The 24,586-nt window shown below is 53.6% G+C and overlaps 11 protein-coding genes across 11 annotated transcripts; 5 read left to right on the forward strand and 6 right to left on the reverse strand.

The window, feature by feature from the left end:
- Positions 1 to 210: 210 nt before the first annotated feature.
- AB675_3614 (Altered inheritance of mitochondria protein 24, mitochondrial) lies at positions 211 to 1,470 on the reverse strand (the record flags this gene model as incomplete). Its single annotated transcript, XM_018143681.1, has 2 exons — positions 211 to 1,232; positions 1,281 to 1,470. 2 exons carry the CDS (start codon positions 1,468 to 1,470, stop codon positions 211 to 213), a joined length of 1,212 nt encoding a protein of 403 aa, XP_017997002.1.
- Positions 1,471 to 1,809: 339 nt separating this feature from the next.
- On the forward strand, positions 1,810 to 4,002 carry AB675_3615 (Iron-sulfur clusters transporter atm1, mitochondrial; the record flags this gene model as incomplete). Its single annotated transcript, XM_018143682.1, has 1 exon — positions 1,810 to 4,002. One exon carries the CDS (start codon positions 1,810 to 1,812, stop codon positions 4,000 to 4,002), a length of 2,193 nt encoding a protein of 730 aa, XP_017996984.1.
- Positions 4,003 to 6,859: 2,857 nt separating this feature from the next.
- AB675_3616 (uncharacterized protein) lies at positions 6,860 to 10,242 on the reverse strand (the record flags this gene model as incomplete). Its single annotated transcript, XM_018143683.1, has 5 exons — positions 6,860 to 7,893; positions 7,940 to 9,689; positions 9,738 to 9,908; positions 9,958 to 10,120; positions 10,175 to 10,242. 5 exons carry the CDS (start codon positions 10,240 to 10,242, stop codon positions 6,860 to 6,862), a joined length of 3,186 nt encoding a protein of 1,061 aa, XP_017997037.1.
- Positions 10,243 to 10,759: 517 nt separating this feature from the next.
- Positions 10,760 to 12,148, reverse strand: AB675_3617 (DNA repair protein rhp54; the record flags this gene model as incomplete). The annotated part of the gene is made up of 1 exon (XM_018143684.1): positions 10,760 to 12,148. The coding sequence occupies one exon, from the start codon at positions 12,146 to 12,148 to the stop codon at positions 10,760 to 10,762; it is 1,389 nt and encodes a 462-aa protein (XP_017997019.1).
- Positions 12,149 to 12,410: 262 nt separating this feature from the next.
- AB675_3618 (DNA repair protein rhp54) lies at positions 12,411 to 13,181 on the reverse strand (the record flags this gene model as incomplete). Its single annotated transcript, XM_018143685.1, has 1 exon — positions 12,411 to 13,181. The coding sequence occupies one exon, from the start codon at positions 13,179 to 13,181 to the stop codon at positions 12,411 to 12,413; it is 771 nt and encodes a 256-aa protein (XP_017997096.1).
- A 310-nt stretch (positions 13,182 to 13,491) lies between these two features.
- Positions 13,492 to 14,136, forward strand: AB675_3619 (putative prefoldin subunit 3; the record flags this gene model as incomplete). Its single annotated transcript, XM_018143686.1, has 1 exon — positions 13,492 to 14,136. The coding sequence occupies one exon, from the start codon at positions 13,492 to 13,494 to the stop codon at positions 14,134 to 14,136; it is 645 nt and encodes a 214-aa protein (XP_017997076.1).
- A 1,297-nt stretch (positions 14,137 to 15,433) lies between these two features.
- Positions 15,434 to 16,180, forward strand: AB675_3620 (uncharacterized protein; the record flags this gene model as incomplete). The annotated part of the gene is made up of 1 exon (XM_018143688.1): positions 15,434 to 16,180. The coding sequence occupies one exon, from the start codon at positions 15,434 to 15,436 to the stop codon at positions 16,178 to 16,180; it is 747 nt and encodes a 248-aa protein (XP_017996997.1).
- Positions 16,181 to 17,446: 1,266 nt separating this feature from the next.
- Positions 17,447 to 18,607, reverse strand: AB675_3621 (uncharacterized protein; the record flags this gene model as incomplete). The annotated part of the gene is made up of 1 exon (XM_018143689.1): positions 17,447 to 18,607. The coding sequence occupies one exon, from the start codon at positions 18,605 to 18,607 to the stop codon at positions 17,447 to 17,449; it is 1,161 nt and encodes a 386-aa protein (XP_017997089.1).
- A 1,096-nt stretch (positions 18,608 to 19,703) lies between these two features.
- On the forward strand, positions 19,704 to 20,363 carry AB675_3622 (uncharacterized protein; the record flags this gene model as incomplete). Its single annotated transcript, XM_018143690.1, has 1 exon — positions 19,704 to 20,363. One exon carries the CDS (start codon positions 19,704 to 19,706, stop codon positions 20,361 to 20,363), a length of 660 nt encoding a protein of 219 aa, XP_017997031.1.
- Positions 20,364 to 20,707: 344 nt separating this feature from the next.
- Positions 20,708 to 21,248, forward strand: AB675_3623 (uncharacterized protein; the record flags this gene model as incomplete). The annotated part of the gene is made up of 2 exons (XM_018143691.1): positions 20,708 to 20,937; positions 21,014 to 21,248. 2 exons carry the CDS (start codon positions 20,708 to 20,710, stop codon positions 21,246 to 21,248), a joined length of 465 nt encoding a protein of 154 aa, XP_017997119.1.
- Positions 21,249 to 21,617: 369 nt separating this feature from the next.
- Positions 21,618 to 23,870, reverse strand: AB675_3624 (Long-chain-alcohol oxidase FAO2; the record flags this gene model as incomplete). Its single annotated transcript, XM_018143692.1, has 1 exon — positions 21,618 to 23,870. The coding sequence occupies one exon, from the start codon at positions 23,868 to 23,870 to the stop codon at positions 21,618 to 21,620; it is 2,253 nt and encodes a 750-aa protein (XP_017997052.1).
- Between the last annotated feature and the right edge of the window lie 716 nt (positions 23,871 to 24,586).

A 24,586-nucleotide genomic window follows, 5' to 3' on the forward strand; every position in this document is an offset into this window, starting at 1 on the left:
ATTCGTCCAAGGTTGCGACGCAAGGTCCGCTGAATCCAAATCATTTTCGCGTGTGAAATTTGAGCGGAGAAAGCTGGTAGAAAGAGATGTGGGGGCTGGTTTTGTACAATTGCCGGATGCTGGCTTTTCTGCTCGTGTCGACTCGCGACAAGAGACAGCTGCGAATGGTGCTGCATCACTGCATGCTACCCCGTCGGTAGCTGGATAGTCTCATGCTTTGCTCCCGGTTTCCTGCTTCGCCTGAAATGTAACTTTACCATCCTCACTCACGCTCTTAACTTCCAACTTCGGCTGTCCATTGCTTTCTGCTGCACTGTTCGTCGCTGCGCTCACAGTGGCACCGTGCACTCCCATCCTGCTCTGCTCCGCGTGTCGATCCCGTGAATCATGTACAGTTCTTACGCTTGCCAGTACACTGCCTGCCGGTGCGTCGGCAATCTCATTCACCTCCTCGCGCGTCAATACATCTCGTACGCGGCTTGCTCTGGATTGAAGCAATATTGTCGTCGGGCCTTGGAATTTTAGGAAGAGTCGGTCTCCCCAAATCGTCCTTCGTGACCATGTCCGGAACCGGAGCACTAAGCTCTGCATAGTTTTGTACGTCGAAGAGTCCTGCATAGCCCTCACGAACGCTGGCGTTGGAAACCAGTTGCCTAATTGAAGTGGTATCTGCAGTCGCATGGCGGAGGATCGAAAACGGTATGGTTGAGGCGCCGGGTTCGAGTTGATGCTATAGGCGAGAATGTTCGATGGATGCGCAATGTAGGTTTCGGATGGCCCGAGAGTGAGGCTGTAGATCTGACCAACGCCAGAAAGGCATATCAGACCACGGCCGGTCGCGAGAGAGGTACCGTATGCGCTCGTGCTGAGTGAGGTTGGCAGAGTTGGTGCAACGTTCAGTGAGCGGCCCGTCCACGCGAGGAGGGCTTTGCGTTGAGTGATCTTCCAGTCGGTTGTCCCATCAAGGTGGAGGATGGAGAGAGAGGTGCTCGTGGAGGGTGTCGAAATTATCGCAGAAAGAGGCGTGGTAGATGTGATTCGCTGATATAGAAAGGGTATGCCACTGATGGCGCGCCGGAAAGGCGTCAGGAGACGTAGAGTAGATATTGCGTCATCTGCGGCATCGGAAGACACGCCCACAAGGGTACCACGGCGCGTGTAGAGATCCTGGGATGGGGAGAGCGTGACGGAGAGTAGCGAGTACGGCGCACCCAAGACTTCGAACGTGGCATCTGTAGGCTGTTAGACTGCGTAAGAAAGGCGGTTGCGGAGTGCAGTACCTGGGGATGACGCCGATGCAGACTTGCCAGTCACATCAATGGTTGCTGTGTCTGTCGAGGGCGTGGTCTGCACCGAAATGTACCTATATCCGCCAACTCTCCTTCCCGCGATCAAATGCGCTGGGAACGCCCAACGCTGATGTGGGCTGCGAGGCAGTCGCAGCAGGCTCGCCGAAGGTATCCGGGGCATTTTGGTAAGGAGCGACTGTGGTATAAGTGCCCGGTTCAATGTCTACAACCGCTGTCCAAAAGAATTGGAAGCTTTGAGCTTGAGCTCGGGGAAACAGTTCCTGGCCGCGAGGCTGCATGCTGAAATCACGTGCTCTGAATCAGCCACGAGAAGGCTGACATAACAAACCAGATCGCGACATCGAGTTCAAGTTTGAGACATTATGACTGGATTGCCAAACGGGCAGAGAACCTTGCGACGATCGATGGAGGACGATCAAACAGCTGAGAGCCGGTCGAGGCGTTGAAGCTGTGCAATGAGAGTGTCAGCCGTTGATACAGCGCATTGTAGCAGGAAGCGATGTTACTGAGGACAGGCGTCGGCCCTGCCCGGCTCTTGTGTCCAGCAGTATGCAGCAGCCGGCCCGTTCTCCATGCAGTTGGACTGCGCAGCACATTTACTCCACAGTCAGTCAGCGCGAGATGGTTCTCACACCAGCAGCGACGGAGGAAGCAAATTCAGCCCAATGCGAAACCGCCAGCTCAGACGAGGATTGCTGATGATGGACCGGTCAAGTCCGAGTCACCAGAACTAGCCAGGCCGGAGTCTGCGATCAAGTCGAAGGCCCAGGATGCAGTTCCGGCAGCAGATGGCAATGATATGCTTTCCGAGAAGGTAGTGTCCAACAAGGAGCAACGAAAGGTAGACCGGGCTATCATGAAGGAAATGGTCCAATATCTTTGGCCCAAGGGTGACTTTGGAACGAAGCTACGTGTCAGTACTGCACTCGGTCTGCTGGTCGGTGCCAAAGTCCTGAACGTAGAAGTGCCATTCTACTTCAAGAGCATCGTCGACTCCATGAACATCGACTTCCTTGCAGTTGGCGGAACTGCCTGGACCGTGGCCGGATCGATGATCATAGCCTACGGTGTCACGAGAATAAGCGCCACAATCTTCCAAGAATTACGCAACGCTGTCTTTGCGAGTGTGGCACAGAGCGCTATCCGCAAGGTTGCCTGCAATGTCTTCCAGCATCTCCTCAGACTGGACATGAACTTCCACCTGTCCCGGCAAACTGGAGGTTTGACTCGAGCTTTGGATCGAGGCACGAAGGGCATCAGCTTCTTGCTCACATCTATGCTCTTCCACATCTTTCCGACGATACTGGAGATCTCGCTGGTCTGTGGCATTCTGACATATCAATATGGCCTCTCCTTCGCTGCCATCACAGCAGGCACGATGGCTGCATACTCCGCCTTCACTATCACGACCACATCCTGGCGCACAAAGTTTCGGAAGCAAGCTAATTCAGCAGACAATCAGGGCGCAACAGTGGCGGTGGACACCTTGATCAACTATGAAGCGGTCAAATTCTTCAACAATGAAAAGTTTGAGGTCAATCGATACGATCAAGCCCTCCAGAAATACGAGAAGGCGTCGATCAAAGTGACAACATCACTTGCTTTCCTCAACTCTGGCCAGAACATCATATTCTCCAGCGCACTAGGTGCAATGATGTACATGGCAGCACAAGGCGTAGCCGCTGGAGAGCTGACGGTAGGCGATCTCGTTATGGTCAATCAGCTAGTATTCCAGCTGTCGGTTCCGCTCAACTTCCTGGGCTCAGTATATCGAGAGCTACGACAATCGCTGCTGGACATGGAGACTTTGTTCAACTTGCAGAAGGTCAATGTAAATATCAAGGAGGTGGCACATCCAAAGACTCTGGCACTTACCAAAGGTGGCGAGATCAAGTTTCAAAACGTGAATTTTGCATACAACGCGGAACGACAAATATTGAAGAATCTTAGCTTGACGATACCAGCAGGCAAGAAAGTCGCGATAGTCGGTCCCAGCGGCTGTGGCAAGTCGACGCTGTTGCGACTGCTCTTCCGATTCTATGATACACAAGGCGGCACCATCACGATTGATGGACAGGACATCCGAGATCTGACTTTGGACAGTCTCAGAGAATCCATCGGAGTTGTTCCGCAGGACACGCCGTTATTCAACAATACCATCGAGCACAATATCAGATACGGACGTATCGATGCTAGTGACGAAGAGGTCCGAAAAGCAGCCCAGCGAGCTCACATTGATGGACTCATCGAGAAGTTGCCACAAGGTTGGAATACAATGGTTGGAGAGCGAGGCATGATGATATCTGGTGGCGAGAAACAACGACTGGCGATTGCCCGATTACTGTTGAAGGATCCACCCTTGCTGTTCTTCGATGAGGCAACATCAGCCCTTGACACGTACACGGAGCAGACGCTGCTGCAGAACATCAACAGCATCCTCAAGGAGAAGCAACGGACGAGCGTATTCGTTGCACATCGACTTCGCACAATATTCGATAGCGACATCATATTTGTTCTCAAAGATGGCCAAGTCGAAGAGCAGGGCACTCATCATGAGCTGTTGGAGAAGAACGGTCTGTACGCAGACCTTTGGGCGGCACAAGAGGTCTCATTGGGGCAAGATATGGGACTTGAAAGAGAACTCGATGCAGATCGAGCAGACAGTGTTGGTGAAGAATCACGACGGCAGTGAGATTGACAGCCGTCAAAATATACTAGCACGATTCAAAGTTCGGACGGTGTCGCGATCTATCGGAATATTTAGATGAAGAACAGACCGTCCTGTTATCCCGCGCTATCGTTTCATTGCCTCTCTCATATCATGCCGTAAATACGGGAGCACCGTGCAAGCTGCGCACACGAGTCTCATCGAAGTCGTGCTCCTTTTCGCTTCGAAGCACACCATGATTGAGACAACATTGACAAGCGAGACAGGAACAGGAGAGAAACTCGGGCCTCGAACACGTGGAAGACCAATGCCGAGAATTTAGAAGCGACCTAGGCGGGAGCTATGCTTTTCCAGGCTTGAAATGCTGCAGGTCATCTGCAACCTTCTCCAAGCGTTGCACCTTCATGCCGCCCAGAACAATGCGATCTTCAGGTACAGGTACCACTGACAAAGCAGCCATGTGCTACACCATCGGCTTGGTGACTTGAAGCCAAAATTGATCTCAGGTATGCACAGGTAGAACACAGCGTTATCGTCGAGTAAAGCATAGATTGATACTGGAACAACCAACACCGAGAACACCAAACAATGATCTCGATCAGCCATAACCTCGCGTTGCTGGCCCCGGTCGGCCCTCCATCCTGCCCCTATCCATGCAAAAGGCGCAGCGCCGCAGCCACAGACGCATCCCGCCAGGCCCGTCTCCAGAGATTATCAGTCTCCATATCGAAATTTCTCTGTTCGCAACGGAGCTTGCGCACGATCTAACCCTTCAGGCGGCCTAGCGCTTGGGGCCCGTCCTCATGGCGCTCGCTAGAAGCGACAGAGACTAATCCTGATGAGGGGAGCGAGGGCGGTGGTCGGTTGCTGGAACTCTTCGCCTATGCACTCAAGGGCAACTGCAACCTCACTGTCGACTCTCTTTTCTCTGCGTACTCGCTTCCTTATCTCTCTGTGCCTCCGCCCACCTTACAGACACCTCCTCTTCTCTCACAAGCAGCACGTATAATATATGGGGAGGGAAACCGCCATATAACGCGTACCGGCATACTTGATCGGTCCACATACGTATCGTGCTCATCATCCTTGCAATATCCCACTCCAGGCACGAAACGTCACAATCATCGCAACATTCGAACCTCTCTGACACACGCACTGCGTTGGCCGTAGCTGCGCAGTGAGCACGCGTTTACCACATGATCTCCTCGCGACTTCGGATATAACGAAGCCACGAATTTGTCGCGACTGGATTCATCTTACAAATCTGGCAACGCATCTGACCACCTGATCGCGAGGGCCCTGTCAGCATACGCTACATCATTGCCTCCCCTAGCCACACCAATACTCCTGCGCTATAAGCCGCACACGGCCGTTCAATATATCATTTACATCGACTACACGCACCAGCACCCTCAGACACCATAAAGGACCGCCAAAATGGGCTTAATGAGCAAAATCCATCAAAAGATCGAGCTGTACCGTCTCGAGCAGAAGTACACTCGGAGAAAGAACCGCAGCACATTCACTACGGGTGCACACTACGTCGACGGCGAGTACGTGTACCAGAGCGATGGGCAATTGAGCGCGTCCTCAACCGGCTCGACTGGACAGACATCTACACAAAACAAGAGGCGGAGTATGTGGATGGGCGGAAAGTAGGAATAAGACAGGAGAAGGCAGGGATGGAGGGAGAAGAGGCAGAGGACATCTTGGACACCCATGAAAGACACGGACGAATTTTGGATAGTCCTGTTTCCGCCCTCGTGGGCGCAGCAGTGGCAGCAGATATGAATCAACGGCCAACTGATGCCGACTTGCGCACGTTCCGGTCGCTGGATGATACGCAGGACTGCGTGTGTCTACAAGCCGACGACACTGCCTTAGCTCGCAGCAATTCGATGCCCGTCAAGCCATCCTTGCATGGCGCTGTAACGGGGACATCATCCTGAACCCGACGGCACAGGCAGCATTTATAACGCATTTACGACCATTCACACCGCCCGTACCATATCCGCACCGCTGGGACGGCATCCGATCCATCGGTCCTTCACCCACGATGAGTTCTTCCCACGCCAGCATATTGTACACAACACAATCACCTCGTACATACATATCCACCACCAACCAAATCAGCATCAGTCTACAACATCTCATAGCGTTACACCAAGTTTTCTAGCATCAGCATAGTTCATTCATTGTCTCTCACGATCTCTGTCGCTGCTTGATTCACAGTCTTTCATCAACCCGTTTCAGCAGACCCGCCCTGGCCGAATTACTTCTATTAACATTAAACCCTGCCCAGCGCTAACTTCGAGCACGCGGGATCATCAATAGCTGCACCTCGGAAAACGCAAAAAAGATGAACGTATCATCCTGACAGCACCCAGACTCGAACGGGGCTCTTCAATCGCTGGTTGGAGTAAGAGCAAGCATGGGACAGAACTCGTCCCCGCTAGGATGCATCGAACGCTACCATAGCATGGCATGTAATCGCTGCACACTGCTGCGATGGGAGAAAAGGAAAAGATGAGGGTGAGGGGCAACGTAATTATATATACATAGGTAATCCTTCCACGAAAACGAAAGTCCGATGCATACCAAGATGGCCGCTTCACCGGCTCGGCCAGGAGACATACACTGCAATTTGCGTGACTCAAGTCAACTCTTGCCTGTCGTAATCCAACTGCAAAGGCTGTCTGTAGCTCCTTCTTGCCTCATATGATGTTCACAGATCTCTTGGTATGTCTTGAAGTTCATTGCATTCGTTCTGTCTGCCAGTATTTGCCCGGCTCGTTCGGGTCTGGGCTACTGGGATTGCAGGCTCAAGTGCTCGTGCGGTGGATCGATCACATGGTAAATAGTCCTAGTCCACTTCCTGCTCCTAGCGCTTCTCCTTCTTCCCGCCTGCACCACCAGATGCATCGTCACCTTTCCGATCTCGACTCCCACCTGAGCGAAGGTTACTCGCAAACTTCCCCATCGAGCCTGCCAATGAGTGTCTGGACTTGTGGCCCTTAGCATCCCCAAGTGCAGCGCCTGGAGTTCCACTGCCACCCGTCGGCGGACCCATACTGCCATACTGTTGATCACCTTGCGAAGGCATACTCATGTCGTATTTGTTGAGCACAGCCAAGCCGGCCCGTCGTTGTTGCGAAATCGTGCCAACGCCGCCCTGCGCCCCTGTAGGGTCACGAAAGGGCTGCGGTCTTGAGAATCCGCTTCCAGGCCGTGGCAAACCCGCGCCAGCACCACCACTGATTGGCTGACCATCGCTATTACGGCTAGTCCTACCACCGGCACTAATGTCGAGCTCCATGAGACTGCGTGTCGCCGGACCGCCACCTAACGAATCTGAGCCTGCCGCGGCAGCCTCGCCTCTCATTAGCATTTCACTCCGCCGTCTTGCCTTATCCTGAGTGTTGCGGAACTTGTCCAGCAGTTCCGGCCACTTGACTGGATCATTCTTCTCATCGCGTGCGCGAGCAACACGGCTAGTAATCGAGGTAGAGCTTGACGAAGGTAGGTTCGACGAGGTCAGACCCGCCACACTGGACGAGGATGGCTTGGTCAGCGATCCGAGAATCGACGAAGAGATGGCTTTGTCGGTCGACTTGGCGCGGGAATGCACCAAGCCCGAGGTCCCGAACTCGAAGCCGCTTTGCGAAGCAGACGATGGCGGAGGAGAAGGTGCGGCAGTGGAATTGAAACTCAAAGGAACTTGTACATACGATGGACGCTGACCTGTCGACGCAGGCGTTGTTGGTGGCACGTGCAGCAGGCCGATGGCGGAGACGGAGTTGAGTCGGTTCTTCAGAGCTGCAAACGCGCTCGACTGCGGGAGCAGCATCAACAACCCGTATAGGCACTTGTAGAGAAAAGGGTAGCGGTCTGGTTCAAGCAGCTGCAGACGGAGATCTAGGAAGTCAGTTCGAGGAGCTCGTTGAGTGATTGCATGACTTACATGTGAACACTGGACTCTCGAGGAGCTGGACCAGCTTGTCGATCTGGATCAGCATATTCACCGTCATTTCTAGGTCCGCAAAGACCTGGAGCAGATGGTATGCCTGCTCGTAGGATTGTGCCAGCAAGCAAAGCGAGAATGTTGCCACAGCATTGTAGCACCATGCCCTGAACAGAGCCACGAAGAACATCTGTCCGTCTCTGCTGTCCGGGTTCCGCAATCGCTTTCGCAATTCCGCAAGCTCGGGAGCTGTGATGAGGTTGTTGTTGAGATTTTGCACCATTATGCTAGCAAACTCAATGTCCTCATCCTTCTCGATACAGTCGGCAAGCGTGCGGTAGATACGCTCTGGCTGCAGATTGATACACAACTGCCGAATGATTAGGTTGCCCCGAATCTCAAGTAGCTTGCGATCTGTCGAGAAGAGCTGAAGCAGGGCTATCATGAAGGATGCAAAATAGCCATCGTCGGAGTTGTTGGATATCTGCGACAGAAGTTGCAGGTCCCGAATGACCACAGCTTCGGAAGGGTCAGACAGCGTCTTGAGTAGTGCCGGGAACGTCCCGTCATTGAAGGCGAGCAATTTCTTAGGTGCTTTTCGGTGAAGCATGATCAGCCAGCTCAAGGCAGCCACTCTTGTCTCCTCGTGCTCATTCAGAAATTGCAACGTCAAAGCGTTCACTGCCGCGGCATAATCCAAATCATGTGAGGACAGCCCTGTCGCTCCTTCTGAATCTTGGACTGGTGGCTCGGGCAGCGGTTTCTCAAGCTCGCCTGGGGCCTCTGGCTCAGTGTGTGATCCTTCGGCGGTGACGGCTCTGCTTCTATCCAACCTTGCGTTGTCCTGCAAAGTGACAATATAGTCCATCAGAGACCTGTTGACTCTGCTTGCCGTCGTCCTGACCTGCTCTGACTGTGCAGATAATGCAGGCAGCACCTGTGACAGCAGTCGAGGAACGAATTGAAGGATATCTTCTGGGCTCACTTCAAAGAAGCTGTCAATCCATCTCAGTGCAACTATGCCTATTTCTTCCTCTTTCTGCTTTGACAACCCCTCCGTATATAACGCTGGCACCTCGTCTTTGCTGGAGGTCACGTTGATGAATTTTAACAGAATGTCAAGTATGCGAGTGTGGTCGACCTGGACGTCCTGGCCTGGAATCCAATCACCGTCGACTTCGTCTTGGTATTCTGGCACGGTGTTTGAGTCAGAGTCGTCAATGGCATTGTCCTGCGAGGCAGAATCAGGAAGCGTCGCACTATCAGCTCGGCTCTCGGCTCGCCTTGTTCGTTCAGCTCGGTCGCGTCGACTTTCAGCAATGCCCTTCTTTATCTTGGCAATCTTCTTGATCTCGTTCAAAAACCTCTCGAGTAAACCCTGGGTCGCCACGTAAACGTCCCTATTCGGGTCTCCCAGGAACTTGAATAGGCCACCAAGGAAGTCGGGCAAATAGTAGACCAGCTCGAGATCCGGTATGGTATCCAGCAGGGTAAGCCAGGCCACGAGGAATGTTCGAACGAAGGGATTGAGCACATGAATCCTTTCTTCGAGTAGAGGTATGAACCGAGCCAGCGAGAATGCAGTGGGCAAGTCATCGCTCGACTCGTCCGAGCCATTTCCTGCGCCAGCCTTTTCTCGGTAGTCGACCTGAGAGATGTATGATGAGGCAGACTCAGATACAATGTCCTTGACGAGGCGGTCGAGGAGTTCTGCACCGTTCTTTACGGAAAGTTCTGAATCTGCTGCGAGCTTCGGAATGTCAGTCAGCGTACATGCGTGTTGGCACCACGGGCTCACCTTGCAAAGTGCGTCGAAGATAACATTGAAGAACACCAAAATCTCACCCTTCGCCACCTTGGCGATGTTGTACATGGCCTCACACGCATAGTAGCGGACCCGTGCATCTTGATCAGTGAAACAGGCAAGCACCGGTGGGACGACTTCCTTCAAGTATGGAGCTACCTCGTCCTAGCACATTGTTAGCTATTTCGTTGATGTTTGACACACTGAAACGCACCGAGCCCAAGGCTATGCAGGCGGCCGCAAGACCAATGAGGCCACCATTGCGGGCATGAGGCTGATGGACTGCATATGCGAAATCATGGCAGAGCTGATCGATTATTTTCCGGATCTTCTCGTGGTCCTTGGCGGCGGTTGCCTCTCGGATCAGTCGCTCGAGTCTGTGACATGGTCAGCATCAGGCCCTGTATGAAAAGTAGGACTGGGAGACATACTCTAGAGCGCCTTGCTTCCTCTTGTCGTAGAGTTTATCTACCAAGAGACGTTGTACGGACGGGTCCATGGTGAGGACGTGGGCAATCCCAGATCAGTCGTGTGAGGGGCCCACCAGCTCCAGGTCCATAGCTTTGGGGCTCAAATCGCACACATTTGGAGGTGCCAATCTTGCGGTAGAACCAGTCGAGACGATCGAATATCTATCTGCAGACTTCGAGAATATGGCCTAGGGATAGCGATCGAAGACAATGTCATTCAAGTTGAGCTGTGAAACCGGGAAAGAGAGACAACAAACTTGAAGCATCGCGACCCAGCCCGACCGTTGACTCGCTCAAACGCGTGGGAGGCAGGCGCCCCACGCGGCTTCCCACTCCGATTGGCTCAGCTGCAACGTTCCTGCTCGACACACACGACCTGCTGAGCAACCACGTAAAATGGAGTTTTTCGAGTTCGCCGTTGCGAGATAAAATTCTATGAATATTCTATAAGATCATGTCGTCGTGGACACTCCGTGATACGGTCTATGGCAAAGGTCTACCACCTGCTATTCGCATCTGGCAGCTTGCCATCTGTGACTTCCACTATCAGTGAGATATGTACTGGAATACTGCACTGATCGCATCTTCCGAAGCCTCTTGTCGCAGAAGCAAGTCTTGGATTCGACCGAGCTGACCTTGTTCGCCGCTGTTGACAAAATGATTCCATGTACTTGTGTCGCCATATAGCATCGCCGGAGCTTTGATCGTCTGCGTGCCGTCTGGCTTGCATCTCTTGCATTTGAAAGTATCGTGGGTATCGCTTCGTGTATCTGGCTTGAAGTGGAACAGCTCTCGTAGAGAGTCCAAGGAGAAATGACGCTCCACATCTTCGGCGGAGTCGACCACTGTCGATGACAGGGCTTGCTTGTGGGACTGGCGCTGGAAGATCTTCTCCTCGATGGTGCCAGTACCCATGAAGCGATACACGAAACAGTCCTTCTTCTGACCATCTCGCCAGACACGAGCCAGAGCTTGCTGATCAGCTGCTGGGTTCCAATCCGGATCAAACAAGATCAATCGATTCGCACCAATCAGGTTGATACCACAGCCACCAGCCTTGCTGCTGAGCAGGAACACAAACTCGTCGCCATTCGGATCATTGAACTTGTCCACCAGCTTTTGCCTCTTGTTGACATTCATGGTTCCGTCAAGTCGCAGGCAGCCATAAGAGCGAGCCCGGCACAGCCTCTCGAGCACATCCAAGGTCTGCGTGTAATTGCTGATGAGAACGATCTTGTCCGTAGTGTCTTGTCGAATGCGGGCCAGCATCCTCTCGAGGACCTGAAACTTGCCGGACCACCAGGACTTGACGTCACGGTCTCGACCTCGAGCTTCTTTGGGGACGTAATCGCTTGGCCAGCATCCCTCACTGCCAGGCAGATCGGCCTCGAGGTCGAGAAGATCTGGATGATTACAGAGCTTCTTGAGGATGCCGATGGCTTTCAAGGGCTGACTGCCTTTGCCTCGCAGCAGACCTTTGATTTCAGGACTCTTAATGAAGTGATTGTAAAGATCTAGCTGGAAAGGCGCCATCTTGCAGAAAACGACATGCTCGTATTTGATGGGCAGATACTTCGAGAGGATGTCGTTCGTGCGACGGATGATCAACTTGTTGACGAGCGCACCCAGCTCTGCATTCGCTGCCGCTCCTTTCTCTTTGTCGGCATCCGAACCGTCAGCGTCACGCCCTCGCAGAATAGGCAATTCGTATTTCTTGCGAAAGTCTGCTCGGGTACCAAGATACCCCGGGTTGGCGAAGTCGAGCAAGGCGAAGTACTCCGTAAGATCATTCTGGATTGGTGTTCCGGATAGAATGACTCTCCGTTCGACCTTCAGACTTGTCAGCGCTGTGTAAGTATTGCTTTCGCAGTTCTTGAGTCTGTGTCCCTCATCGCAGAGCATAAGGCCGATGTTAACGTCCTTCAGATCGTCCATGTTGAGTCGCAAGGATTCGTACGATACGATGAGCACCGGCCTGGTCACGGCTCGACCAGACGCAATGGCCCATTGTTTAAGCTGCGATGACAGCTCCTCCTTGGTTGCTTTGCCATCGATGCAAAGGCGTGAATGGCGCCCTCGCCTAGCCACTTCACCAACTCGTTGGCCCAATTCTTCACTAGACTGGCGGGACATGCTACTATACACTTCTGAATGGTTGTTTTGCCGGCCTTTGGACTCTGCTTCAATAGAGTCCACATCAGAGCAATGCACTGCAGAGTCTTGCCGAGACCCATCTCATCTGCATGATGCAACCTTTAGCATTCTCATCGATCAGACCGGTGGTGGCGCGGTACAGAAATTTCACACCCTCAACTTGATGGGGACGCAGGGTCTTAGCCAGTCGAGGATCGATGACCACGGGCACGTTTGGCCGCTCGCCTTCAACTTCTTTCTTGATTCCAAGTATTTCTGCCAGACTTTTGTGCATCAGAGGCGCGTCGAGAGTCTTCACTGCTGGATCAGTTGTAACAACAGCCGTCGGATCGGGTTTGTCGTCGATTGTGGGATCGTATAGCACAATGGAAAACTCGCCGCTCGGGTCATGAAGAGGCTTGTTCTGAAAAGGCACACCCTTCCTCATGCCCAGACTGGGAGCTGCTCTTGATGGGTCGTAGGCATCTTTGTTAATGAGCGGCACTGCGAATCTTGCTCTGAAGATAGTGTCTTTGTCCTTCGGCTTGAATACCGGGAATTTGTCCTTCAGTTGTATGCTTTCGCCATCGCCATCAGCACTATAACCTCCACTTGCATCGTCTTGTCCATTACCCTCCTCGGCGTAATTGACCTTGCGACGCTTTCGAGGCGGCTCTTCCGTCTTCCGGCGACCACTCGAGGAGCCGGGACATCTGAAAGGCTTCACAAGACGATCGAGGGCAGCAGCGGAATTGATGCTCAGTCGACCGCTCTGAGCAGGTGGGATATTCTCTTTGTCATGGTTGGAACCAAGACTGGGTCGAGGTCGAATCATCGTTATATGGACATGAGGAGCTGTTGTTGGTACAGGGCAAGCAGCGAGCTTGTGTTGGGGCGATCGACCGAAGCTGTATGGTGGCGACTTCCTGACGCGTCGAGAAGAAATCGGAACCGCGTTTCGAAGTCGCGGACTCACGTGACTTCACTGCGGAAGGCTGTCGTAAAGCCTCGTTATCAGAGTAGCCCACTTTAAGTACAATTCGAGGAAAGTACCACCGAGAACTGCAGTCGTGGTGGACGAACGACAGGCGCTACCAGTAAGAGGGACACATGACTGCCAATCGACATCAATTGCAATGACGACAATGGCGGCGCTGGCGGAGGCAGGGTCGACCACCAATGCCCGAGGCATCCCAAGTTTTCCGTTCATGAACAATATCAGTGACTATGTCAAGAGCATTGAAGATGTTGAGGCCACACTGCAGCGTTTCCAGGAGATGGTCTCCAAATATACATTCATGCAACAGAACGTCGATCGAAGAGCAGCAGGCTTGAGGGAAAAGTTGCCAGAAATGAAGGACACACTTGACACTGTGCGATTTCTCAAGAAAAAGCGAGCAGCAGCATTAGAGGCACAGAATGGATCTGCTGAGGACCTGGACGACGAGTTGGAGGAGAAGCAGCACAATCCACTGGAAATGGAAGCCACTTTCAGCTTGCAGGATACGTTGTATGCGAAAGCCACGATCAGACCAGCAGAGGTGGATGAGGTGTATCTGTGGCTTGGTGCAAATGTGATGGTCGCATATCCACTTGATGAAGCAGAAGTGATGCTGCAGGAGAAGATGGCCAAAGCAAAGGATAGTTTGAAGGCAGCCGAGGAAGATCTGGAGTTTCTGAGGATACAGATCACCACGTTGGAAGTTGCGACTGCCCGTGTCCATAATTGGGACGTTGGAGAAAAGCGAAGACTGCGAGCAGCGGGCAAGTTGAAAGATCATGAGTCTTGAGGAGATGGATGGACGGAGGGTCCGCTACAGTACCTACAACAAAGCAGGGAGCAGCTCGATTTGTGCGAGTAGGAAGTCCAATTCAAATCCGGATCCAACGCGCCAACAGGTCGTCTATGCAGTCGCAATCTCGAGTCCGGACGAAGGCACTTCATTTTCCAGAGACCCAAAGACCACCCTACGACCAAGTTGTCCGACTTGGGAACTGGTGTGGCAGTGCTTGGAACATACATTGTTTGTCAAGCCCGCTGTGTCCCAATCTGCAGGGTCACCAACCAGCAAATCACTGCACAGTCTACCTACAGTTCAAAGAACATGCACGTGCTGGACTTGTGCGGATTGAGATGTCAGGAATGAGTTTACTGGAAAGGAACCAGTTTCTGTTCTGCTCCCGTTCCTTCTGGTCACCATAGCAATACTGGTTGCCAGAACGCTCACTAGGTGCGCCACGCCAGCAGAAGGGCATAGCCTCCAGCACGGTTTGTCTCGAGCCTGCTGCGCCATCTCGAGAGTCTGCCAGAACGCTGTTGCAATATACATAAGTTTGTCCAAGCCCTGAGCCTGACCAGCTTCGCCAACGACACGTCGATACGGGTATCAGCCATGCTTCCAAGCAATCAGATTGAGCAAATTAGGAACGAGCTCTTCTTTCTATGGCAGAGAGCAAAGCGAAGACTCAGGAAGGCAGTGAAGGAAGCTCGAATAGTTCTTTCTCGTTCCAAGGGCACCGGTCCTGATCCAGACCTTGCCTCGAGATACACCGTTTCCGAACCTACCGAGTACAGGCCGAATCCGATAGCAGACGGGGACCTCGACGACCCGTGTTGGCTCACAAATCCCCGCCCGTCCCCTTTCCCGCCAGAGACTCGGCGCCGTTATCACCGAGAGTCAGCACTATGAGCCAATCATCAAGTCAACAAGCACTTAATGTAGGCGGGGAGGACTGACAGGGCCACGGCGCCGCGGCACGGAAGACTCCTCACGACTGAAAACCTGTCTGTTGGACGATCATCCACATGTCCGAGCTCTGGAAAGGCATTGTCGCCGATGAAGGACGCCAAATCAGGCACAAAGATAGATAATGGAAGTCGGGATCAAAGCACAAAGAAAATACTACGATCTCTAAGCTCGGATACGGGTTACTCTTGATATAGCCTTCTTTGTTTCATGTGCGACTCTATATGGCGGTACCAGCCCCATGTAGCAACTGCGAGGTCAATCCGGACACCACTCGAGTCTTTTGGTCGACCACCATCTGCCACTACCCGCAAACGTTTCCTTACCTTACGAACCCGCAATGAATCAATCACGCTCGGACACGATCACGAGCCAGGCGTCCTCTATCTCTGCCTCGTCTCAATACGTCCCTGGGCGGGGCTACAGGGCTCCATCATGTCCAGTATCTCCCATTAGCAACTTTTCCCGCCCATCGTCAGCCGTGCCACCCCTACCAACTCTTCCCGAATCTTCAACGCAAGCTCCATCACTTCCCCTTCCTGCAGATCTGGACTCTGCAATCAATTTTGACGATAGCTACGGCTATGCCACTGATCCCAAGCAGGTACCAGCTGTAAATTACACACCACGCTCAAGCGTGCAGCCTACATATCACAAGAACGCTTACAGGGAAAGCGAAGATTTCGATTCACATGAGGTCGCGGGCGGCTTCGGTCAGCGCCGACAAAATGCACATGTCAAGAGCATGGCAGCAAGCGCTCACGACTATTCATCGCTATGTTCCCCTCGCATCGACTTCGTGCGTGAGTACGATGAGCCCGAATGGTGGGGTCGTGGGTCGGTCGAAATTCCACAGCCTCTGAAGCCTACACCACCACCGAAGCCGACGAAGCCTGCACCGCAACAGCCATCGAAAGCCCAATTCCACAAGCCCACATACACAGCTGGCTCGCTGGATCGCACCTTCGCATTTCCCAGCCCTCGCCGCGTTCCCACCTTCCCCAGTCCTCGAGTTCCCAGCGAAGTATCCATCCCTCGTCCCGCATCCTCCTCTCCTCCCCATATCCCCATGTTCGCCACCTCATGACTTCCCGTCGATACCTCCTCACAGCCCTGGAAACTGCCACTCTCCCCAAGACTGACCCAAACAGCCCACCCAAGTTCTGGTGGCAAGACGAGTCGATGACCTCGACTCTTCCTCCACTCACCACCCGCACACATGCCCGTCTCCGCACCTCCAATACTCGCTTCGCGCCCACGCCTCCCTCCGCCTCAGACTCCTCCCTGGTACCCACGGGCGGCCAAGCACCCACTCGCCCGCCTGACTCCCTTCCGCTTCACCACCCACACCCGCACGCACGGCCCCGCCACTGACTTCTCGCACCCATCCTACTGCGCTAGCGTCGCCGCCGGTCGCACCCTGTGGCAGAAGATGTACCGCGACGAGCACTACAAGGTTCTCAAATCCGACTATAAGCGCATGACTATGCTACAGCAAAGCTTGAATCGGAGTCCGTTGCAGGGGCATTGGTTGAGGAAGGGGGTGGCGCCGGGGCGGGATGTTGAGGCTGAGCGGACATTGGTCAGGGAAGGCGAGGAGGGAGATTTGGGAACGTATTTGTCGGGTGGGGGTAGGAATGAAAGTAGAGGGAGAAAGGGAAGGCATAGGAGGGATTGGTCAATGGATACGGTGAGTTCGATGTCGAGTGTGAGGACTTTGAAAACCGCATTTAAGCGAACGGGGTCGAAGTTGAGGCGGACGTGGACGTCTATAGTTTGAGACCTTTATGCCAACTTCGACAAATTTTTCGAAGTCCTACGCCTGTCTAGCCTGCCTTTGATTCCAGCTTCCGCTTATACGTGGTCTGCAATGCTTGCACTGTGAAGGTCTGGTCGCCTGTTGAGTATGTCTATCCGAAACCGACAGAGTCGAATTGCGTCAGCGAAGACCGTCATTCGTTGCTCCTTTCCTGTTCGAGCCCAACACCAATCGGGCTGTGCTTCAAGGCCATTATGTCAAGTTCGAGGAGTCCTTCCCCCATACTAGCACCCTTCATCTACGTCGAAGTATTGCCTTTGCCCACTAGGGAAGCTCGTGGCCGTTTCAATCCCCTTCGTATGTGGCAAGGCGAGCAAGGCCGCCAGGCTTTCTGCGAAGCGTGTTGAACGTGCCACCCAATAGCTTGAGCTCGTCAACATCACCCACTCCTTCAAAAACCTTGACCTCGACAAGGCGATGCCCGGCATAAGCTTCATCCTCCCACAAGGTGAACTTGTTGCCCAATGTATGTCGATGCCAGAGTCCTGTCTTGTCCTGCTCTAGGACCGCTTCATCTTCTGCTCGGCCCACACGTCATGGCCATGTCTCAGCGGTCGCGAAGTCGCCCACAGGGATCCATTCATGACTTGAACCCCTGGCAGAAGTTTTGTAGCCGTGTGGAAACCGTGAACCCTTCGTTGTGGTCTGCCATGCATTGCCCTCTACAGGTTCTTCGATATCTCCCATGCGACCTGCGACGTCTGAGGTGTCGCTGCGGCGCAGGAGGAAAACGTCGCCATGCGGGGAGTGGTCGAGACGTTGCAACGGGTACACAGTCGTTCGAGTTGCGAGAAGATCCCTGACCTCGATCTGTCCGATGGCGTTTTCGTAGATGGTCCAGCCAGATATGACGTTGAATTGTCGCAGTGTGGGTGAGGTCGCCGTCACATGTGGGAGGGACGCAACGAGATCCTGGCGTCTTCGCGCGGACAGCTCCTTCCCCTCCCGCCGTTGCCGTAGTGTGTCCTCGCTCAAAATCTCCCGACAGCTAAACGCTAGCCCTTTCCCGTGCGGCCACAGGAGATTTATGACACAGGATTCAAGGCTCCGAGAAGGTTGAAAGAATTCTGGACACAACTTGGCCAGTCTCAGCCGGACGTGTCGTAGCCGGGATAGTCGGTCGGCAATCGCGGAACACACATGTCGAGAGTCGTAGTTGAGAACGGGACGATCGTAACACTTGGTGTCAATCTCGAGGTTTTCGAGACTCAGTGGCAACGCATCGACCAATTCACGTAATGCGGAACGCGATATTTCGACTTGTTTGAGGAGGGAGTCTGAGGCAGGTTGAGATTTGATATAGAAGGAGAAAGTTAGCAGACTGCTCATCCGAGGCAATATTGTGGCAAGGCTATAGAGGTGCGTGTTGAGCTGGTTGACTCGTCTGCAAGGGCGGTCGATGACATTGTCGCTCTTTGGGTCTCTTACCCATCGGACATCCGGACGGTCCGACGAGAAGGTGAAACTCTTGACAAGCCGAAGGTTGGATGTGAGTGGCGCTGCAATGAATCGAGCGAGCCCTGCGCGGTCGACGACGATGTCGGACCAGACATGACCGAGGCCGATGTCACGCCATGCCGAGTTGACGCACAAGAGATCGCAGAGGTTGACACGAGCACCTTGCCCTGCCGGTCGTGATGTGATGGCATATTTCAGGAAGATGTCGACGATCTCTGGTGGGATTGATTCAGGCATTCTGGACCGACGATGAAGATCATGGAGGTATCGGAAATAATGACTCTCGAAGCGGCAGTGAGGACGACGACAACTCACAGTCCGACAGTCATGATCAGTCGAGCGACGGGCATGTCAACATGAATGAAGATAATTTCGAAGACAATGTCAACCTTTTCGTGGCGCCCCTCTTGAACGACAGAGAACTGGGAGGAGACCGATTCGGGCCATCAAATATATGTTGTCGGGAGGTGGAGTCTCTGATCGTGAAGTGCACTGGAAGAGTCATTGCAACAGGCAAGTGACATATTTGAAGATCTTCACTTCCCGTCGTCGTTGTCTGTGTTCGGTCATACTCGCGTCACTTACAGGTCAATGCTTGGTGTGGTCCACCATCACGGACAGTCCTAGCCATGGAGCGCTCCCAGGTGGTACTACTCACGTAGGTATGCGAGTCAACTAAAGGCGTACCAGTCTTTGCTGGGAATGGTAGAGGCGCTGTCACGTCCCTGTTTGTGAAGCAATCGATGAAGTAGGAATAATATACATTGGGTACAGTGTAGGCCATCGCCCGTCAATCAAGGATGCCTCCATCCGCGTTGGTTCGCCAGCCTGGATTTCGGAATATCTGAGCAGAGGCTTTGTGAGCTCGTGAATGAGAGACAAATTGTCCGTCGGTGTATTCTAGGTCAAGAACTGACAGCACATGAAGTCACCCGGTTTCGGTTAAGGCTTCCGGAGTCTAGCAATTAGGAGCATGTCATCCGCCTTCATAAGATTCCGCCCGATTTCCCTTCTGTTTCCACGCCTCTCGGCTGCTTGTGCACCTTCTCGTTGAGTTCTAGCCATCCTACCTTCCAGGCCGTGACGCAATACCTGCCATGGCAGCTGCCACACACTGGACGTTGATGCAAAGCGAGTACATAGTGGCTCTAGTCGCGGAGGAAGCCGCTCATCCCACCACCTTAACTAACATCTGATGTAACTTGGCGAAATTTGCGCCCAACTTCAATGACTCCTCCTCCAGCTCGATTCTTCCTGTATACCATTTGCTGTCACCCAACGACGCTTTGTGAAACATAATAGCGGCCCCTAACGCGTCCCTTGGTCCTCCGCTATGGCAACAGCTTTCACAGATATCTCTGTTTCGCCGGTCACAACAGAGGATCCTTTTCCGGATCTTTTCGCCGTCACAGCTGCAGCTTTTGGCGGGCAGACCAACGACGCGTTCTGGACATCCATCTACCCCGGCTGGGATACACCGGAGGGATCGGCTCGTGGAGCTGAGCGGATGAAGGCAGGCTGGCGCAATATGCAGCACGACAAAGATGGGCGGCCATTTACGGTTATGCTGCAGGCCAGTACTCCCACTCCTGACGAGCAGGGACGGCGGATTGTAGGCGTGGCGATCTGGTGCCAGTACTCAGTCGTTGATGGCTGGGGCGTTAAGCCACTCGAGGGCTCTATAGACCACATACGCGAGAAGATGGGTCTTGCTGAGCTCTACCCGGATGACGAGGACCGGCAACGCTATGTAGCGCGTGGGTGGCAGTGTCTAACAGCGGACCGCTGCAAAGCTATCCAGGAGGCCTCTACACGTGAGATTCCCGCGACGTTCGTGCTCGACATCCTTGCTGTGCATCCAGACGCCAGAAGCGAGGTATTGCTGGGAGACTGGCGAGCTGGGGACTCGAGGAAGCTCACAGACGCGGTGGTCTCGAGTGTACCACCGAAGGATCGAAGATGGGACGAAGCGTGTACGCGAAGCTCGGCATGAGACCCGTCAAGCAGATCGAGTGGGACATGGGGGATACACAGAAGGAAGGGTATAGGGACATGCCTGACAGTATGTTCATGAGAACTGGATTTGCATGAATGTGTTCGAATTGCCGTTCCCTGTTCACCTACGTTTTGCTTCTCTGGTTCCAACACTCTACCCTGATGCCAGGCGCACTTCTGGTTCCTACGCCTAACCCCGACCACAAACTATATATTCAGCACTTCTCACACAACATCTTGCGCTGCTCTTTGTTCAAAAAACACATCACATTTGCCGCTGAAGCCCTCCTCAAAGAAACCAGAAACAAACCAAACCTTTTCGACCACTTCAAAACAGAAGCAATGGCCGCCACCAATCCCGCCGCCGCTCCCACCGCTCCGGCCGCCGGCCCTACCGCTCCGTTCATCCCCTCGTGGGACTTCGACGAATACATGCCGAGCGACATCCAAGCCCTCGTCCGCGCCGCCTCCGCCACCCCTCCCATCGGCCACGTCGCGTGGCTCATCGGCAAGCGCTCCGTTTACAAGAGGCAGGTCGACATCGCTGCTGGCTTTCCAGAAGATAAGTGGAAGTATAGCTTCCACCATCGCGATCTTCCTCCTCGTCGCCGCGCCACTCACGGTTAAGTTTTTCTCCTGCACCACCAGGAAGAGAAGCGGGACCGACCAGGTGGGCGTACTGGTAGAGTACAACTGGGATGGGGAGCCTTGGGTGTTGGGAGTGAAGCCTGGACAGAAGAGCAGCACGAATCCGATGGAGTACGGCGTGTGGCTCGGGGTGGATGGGCAGGGCAACGACGTGTGGCAGGAGGACGACAATGGCGAGCCGGTTTTCGATATCATGCGCATCAAGGCCGAGGAGGACCCTGCAACGATGTGGTGAGCAGGGAGCGCGAGGACGCGGCGCGTTGGCGGTTTTCTGGCAGAATGAAACGAGATGATACCCCCAGGAGGACTTCGTAGCAGAAATGGCAGCAATGACGATTGGCTATGGATACCCTATTTTGACGCAAGACCAATGCAGAGAAGAAGCTCGTGTGTTGTGCATTCGAAGCCACTCAACGACTGGTTGGAACATCAGGACAGCCATGGTCGAAGCGGGTGGGAGACAACAGCAAGATCCACATAAGGCCAGCTGCCATGAGAATGTGTCGAGCCTCAGAGTCTTCATAATTCACGATCGACACGATTTAGAGCCTACGATGACATAGACGTTCAACACAATTCAACGGTGTCTACGTATGCCCAAGCACTACCCTCTCCGTTCCTCCTGCCACGACCGCTCGATCCCTCTCGCGATCCAATCCGCTGTCCCCATCGTGCTGACCATCGGATTCACGCCCGTCGCAGTGGGCAGCACGCTACTGTCTGCAACCCACAAATTGTTATAACCCCAAACCCGTCCTTGCCCATCAACTACACCCCTATCCTTGTTCGCACTCATCTTACATGTCCCAAACTGATGCGCCGAATGCATCATTATCGGCTCACTGTTCGCTGTGAGACCCTTCGTCTTGACATCATTCAACCACAGCTCAAATGCCTCATCGTTGATCTCCTGTGTGGCCGTGGACGAGCGCACGAACGCGTCTACATCGGGATGCTCCACGCTGATCTCACGGGCGCCCATTGCATATGCAATTCTCGCAGCTTCGACTTGGCCAACGACGATCTGCTCCTTATCACGCTGACTGGTGGTGTACTTCATATGTGCCATGCGAGGATTGTGCTTATCTGCGTAGATCTCGCCGCTGTCCTTGTCACGGACCATTGAGAACAAACCAACCGTATGGCCGAGTTTGGCGAGGTCCACTTTATACTGCGCCGCGGCAGCCTCACCAGTAGCTTTGCTGCTGACGGCAAGAGGAAGACCGGTCTGAGTTGGCATACCCATACAGATCTCGATGACAGGGCCGTGGTAGTCGCCTGTCCCGTGGCGAAGGCCAGTCACGACCGAAGTCAACAGACCACCACCTTTCCAGGGATCGATGCGGTCGGGCATGGTCGCGAAGATGTACCAGACTGGGTGGACGTGGAAGTTTTTGCCGATCCATGGGTTCGTCAGACCAGATCTCTTGAGCAGGAGAGGCGACTGAAAAGTTCCAGAGGCCACGATAACGCGCTTGGCCTTGATCGTAACTTCCTTGGTGACTTCGCGGTCCTGTGATGTCCACTGGCCTTTCACGCCGACCGCAGTCTTTCCATCATCGGCGAACAAGATCTTCTCTGCCCAGAACCCAACGATGAATTCCGCCCCCTTCTCAGCCGCTTCTGGAAACCAAAGGTTGGCTGGTCCCTGCTTTGTGCAACTTGGGCAGCCGAGATGGCAATGTCCGCAGTCATGTACGCGGCCACCCGTGTTTTGTGGCACCACCTTAACCTCCAACCCAACCTTCCTCGCACCTTCGAGCAACAACTCATTGGCATAATTGTGCTTGATCTTTGCTAACGCTTCATGGTCGTTTGCCCTGGCTGCGCCCATCTTGTCGCAAACATAATCTAGCGATTCCTGGTATGCCTGGCCAACAGCAAAATTTAGTCCCTCCTCATCTTGCCACTGCTTTCTCACAAATGCAGGTGGCTGCAGCGTGGCAGACCAGTTGACCGTGCCGCCACCACCAAATGTCGAAGCGGCAGCGGTAGCAAGGCCGCCGTCGTCAGATACGACAGCCCCGTAATTCTCGTACAAATGCTCCTGCGCATCCGAGTGCTTCATGGGAAAGTGATCCGAATTCCAGTGGTAGCCTTTGTCGATTACAATGCATTTCATGCCTGCAGCGGCGAGCCGATTGGTCACAGCCCCAGATCCAGGACCTGAGCCAATAACGACGACATCAGTCTCGAGAGTTGTTGGGCTGTCACTGGCAGTGAAGTCGTGGAATTTGAATGCATAGGTAGGTCTGCGCTCGACATCGGCGTAGTGGCCCTTGTACCCAATGACCTTGGGAAAGCTCTTTGATTCGTGGATATACCACTGCCTCGACAGACCAGAGAAAGTATTGTGCAGCTTGCGCAGAGTCGGAATGTATGACTGTGACCATTTTCGAATGATGGTGGTCCTCTCTGCAATGGGCTGCTGATGTATAGGCGTAGTCGAGCCCGTCAACAATAGTGACCCGGCTGTTGTGTTGAGTGTACCGAGCACCGTCGATAGGCCTGCAACTGCCGGCTTCGCCACGGATTGCGCGAAACGTCGTCGAAGGTTATCTTTCAGGCCGGGTATGCTGGTGACAGACTCGGCAAGGTAGGTTTCGATGTCTTTGCGACTGACATCCGGCGGTACGTATAGCTGGATGTCCTCAACATACTTCTCATAGTCGTCCGGGTGCAGAGCACTTTTGTCGTCCGAGCTTGCTGGGGCCAGCGAAGGGATGAAGACTTCCAGAATAGATGTTAGGGTCTTCCACTGGACGTCTGTGAAGATGTCATCGTCGGGTATTGGAGCTAACGGTGACGCCAGTGGGGCGAGAGACGTGACACGCTGTACATCGACGGCCGTGTCCATGTTCGCGGCGTCAGTTCAACTTGTCAAAGCCGTAGAAAGTGTCGTGTTGAGCAGGAGCAGCCAATGCAACTTCGCACCGGCAGTCGCTCGATCTGCAACGAAGTGCCGAGAAGCTCAAGTCGTTCTTGCCGTTGCTGGCTTCGCAGGTGTACTTCTTGCGACGACGAGTCTGAGTAGTTTCGAGGCCGCAGTGCCTGCTCAAAGAGTCGCGAGCTATATCAGTTCAAGAGACAAACTGTAAGCAATGGAGTATTTCGATCTGGTCCAGATCGTTGGCTCGGGCTCTGGAGTAGTAGTATGATAAGGTAAGCATGCCACAGCCCAATTCGGAGATGTGAATGGGTACCGCTGCCGGTAGGCGTATCAGAAACTCAGAAGAGTAGTACACCTACGTATAGCGTACTCCGTACTATGCAGGTGCAAATTTGCTGACTTCTCAGCTCCGAGTCCAAGCGTGTGGTCAGCGGGGATTTGGTGCTTTATACAGAAAAGTCAATGAGGAGTAATGTTCTGCCCTACAAACGACATTCCTGTAAACGAGATACCGACTGGGGAGACGAGGGTGAGCACTGGGGCCTATCTTGAGGGGCAAAGCTGCGCAGCGAACGACATTCATTATTTCAAGGACAACCCTCGCAAAGTGTAGGCATACTCCGTGTTCTGCGAGTCGAGGATTCTACGATGTCTCGCGTAGCCAGTGATATTCCACTGCAGTT

This window comes from Cyphellophora attinorum (assembly GCF_001299255.1).
Source record: "Cyphellophora attinorum strain CBS 131958 chromosome Unknown Contig26, whole genome shotgun sequence".
NCBI classification, from domain to species: domain Eukaryota; kingdom Fungi; phylum Ascomycota; class Eurotiomycetes; order Chaetothyriales; family Cyphellophoraceae; genus Cyphellophora; species Cyphellophora attinorum.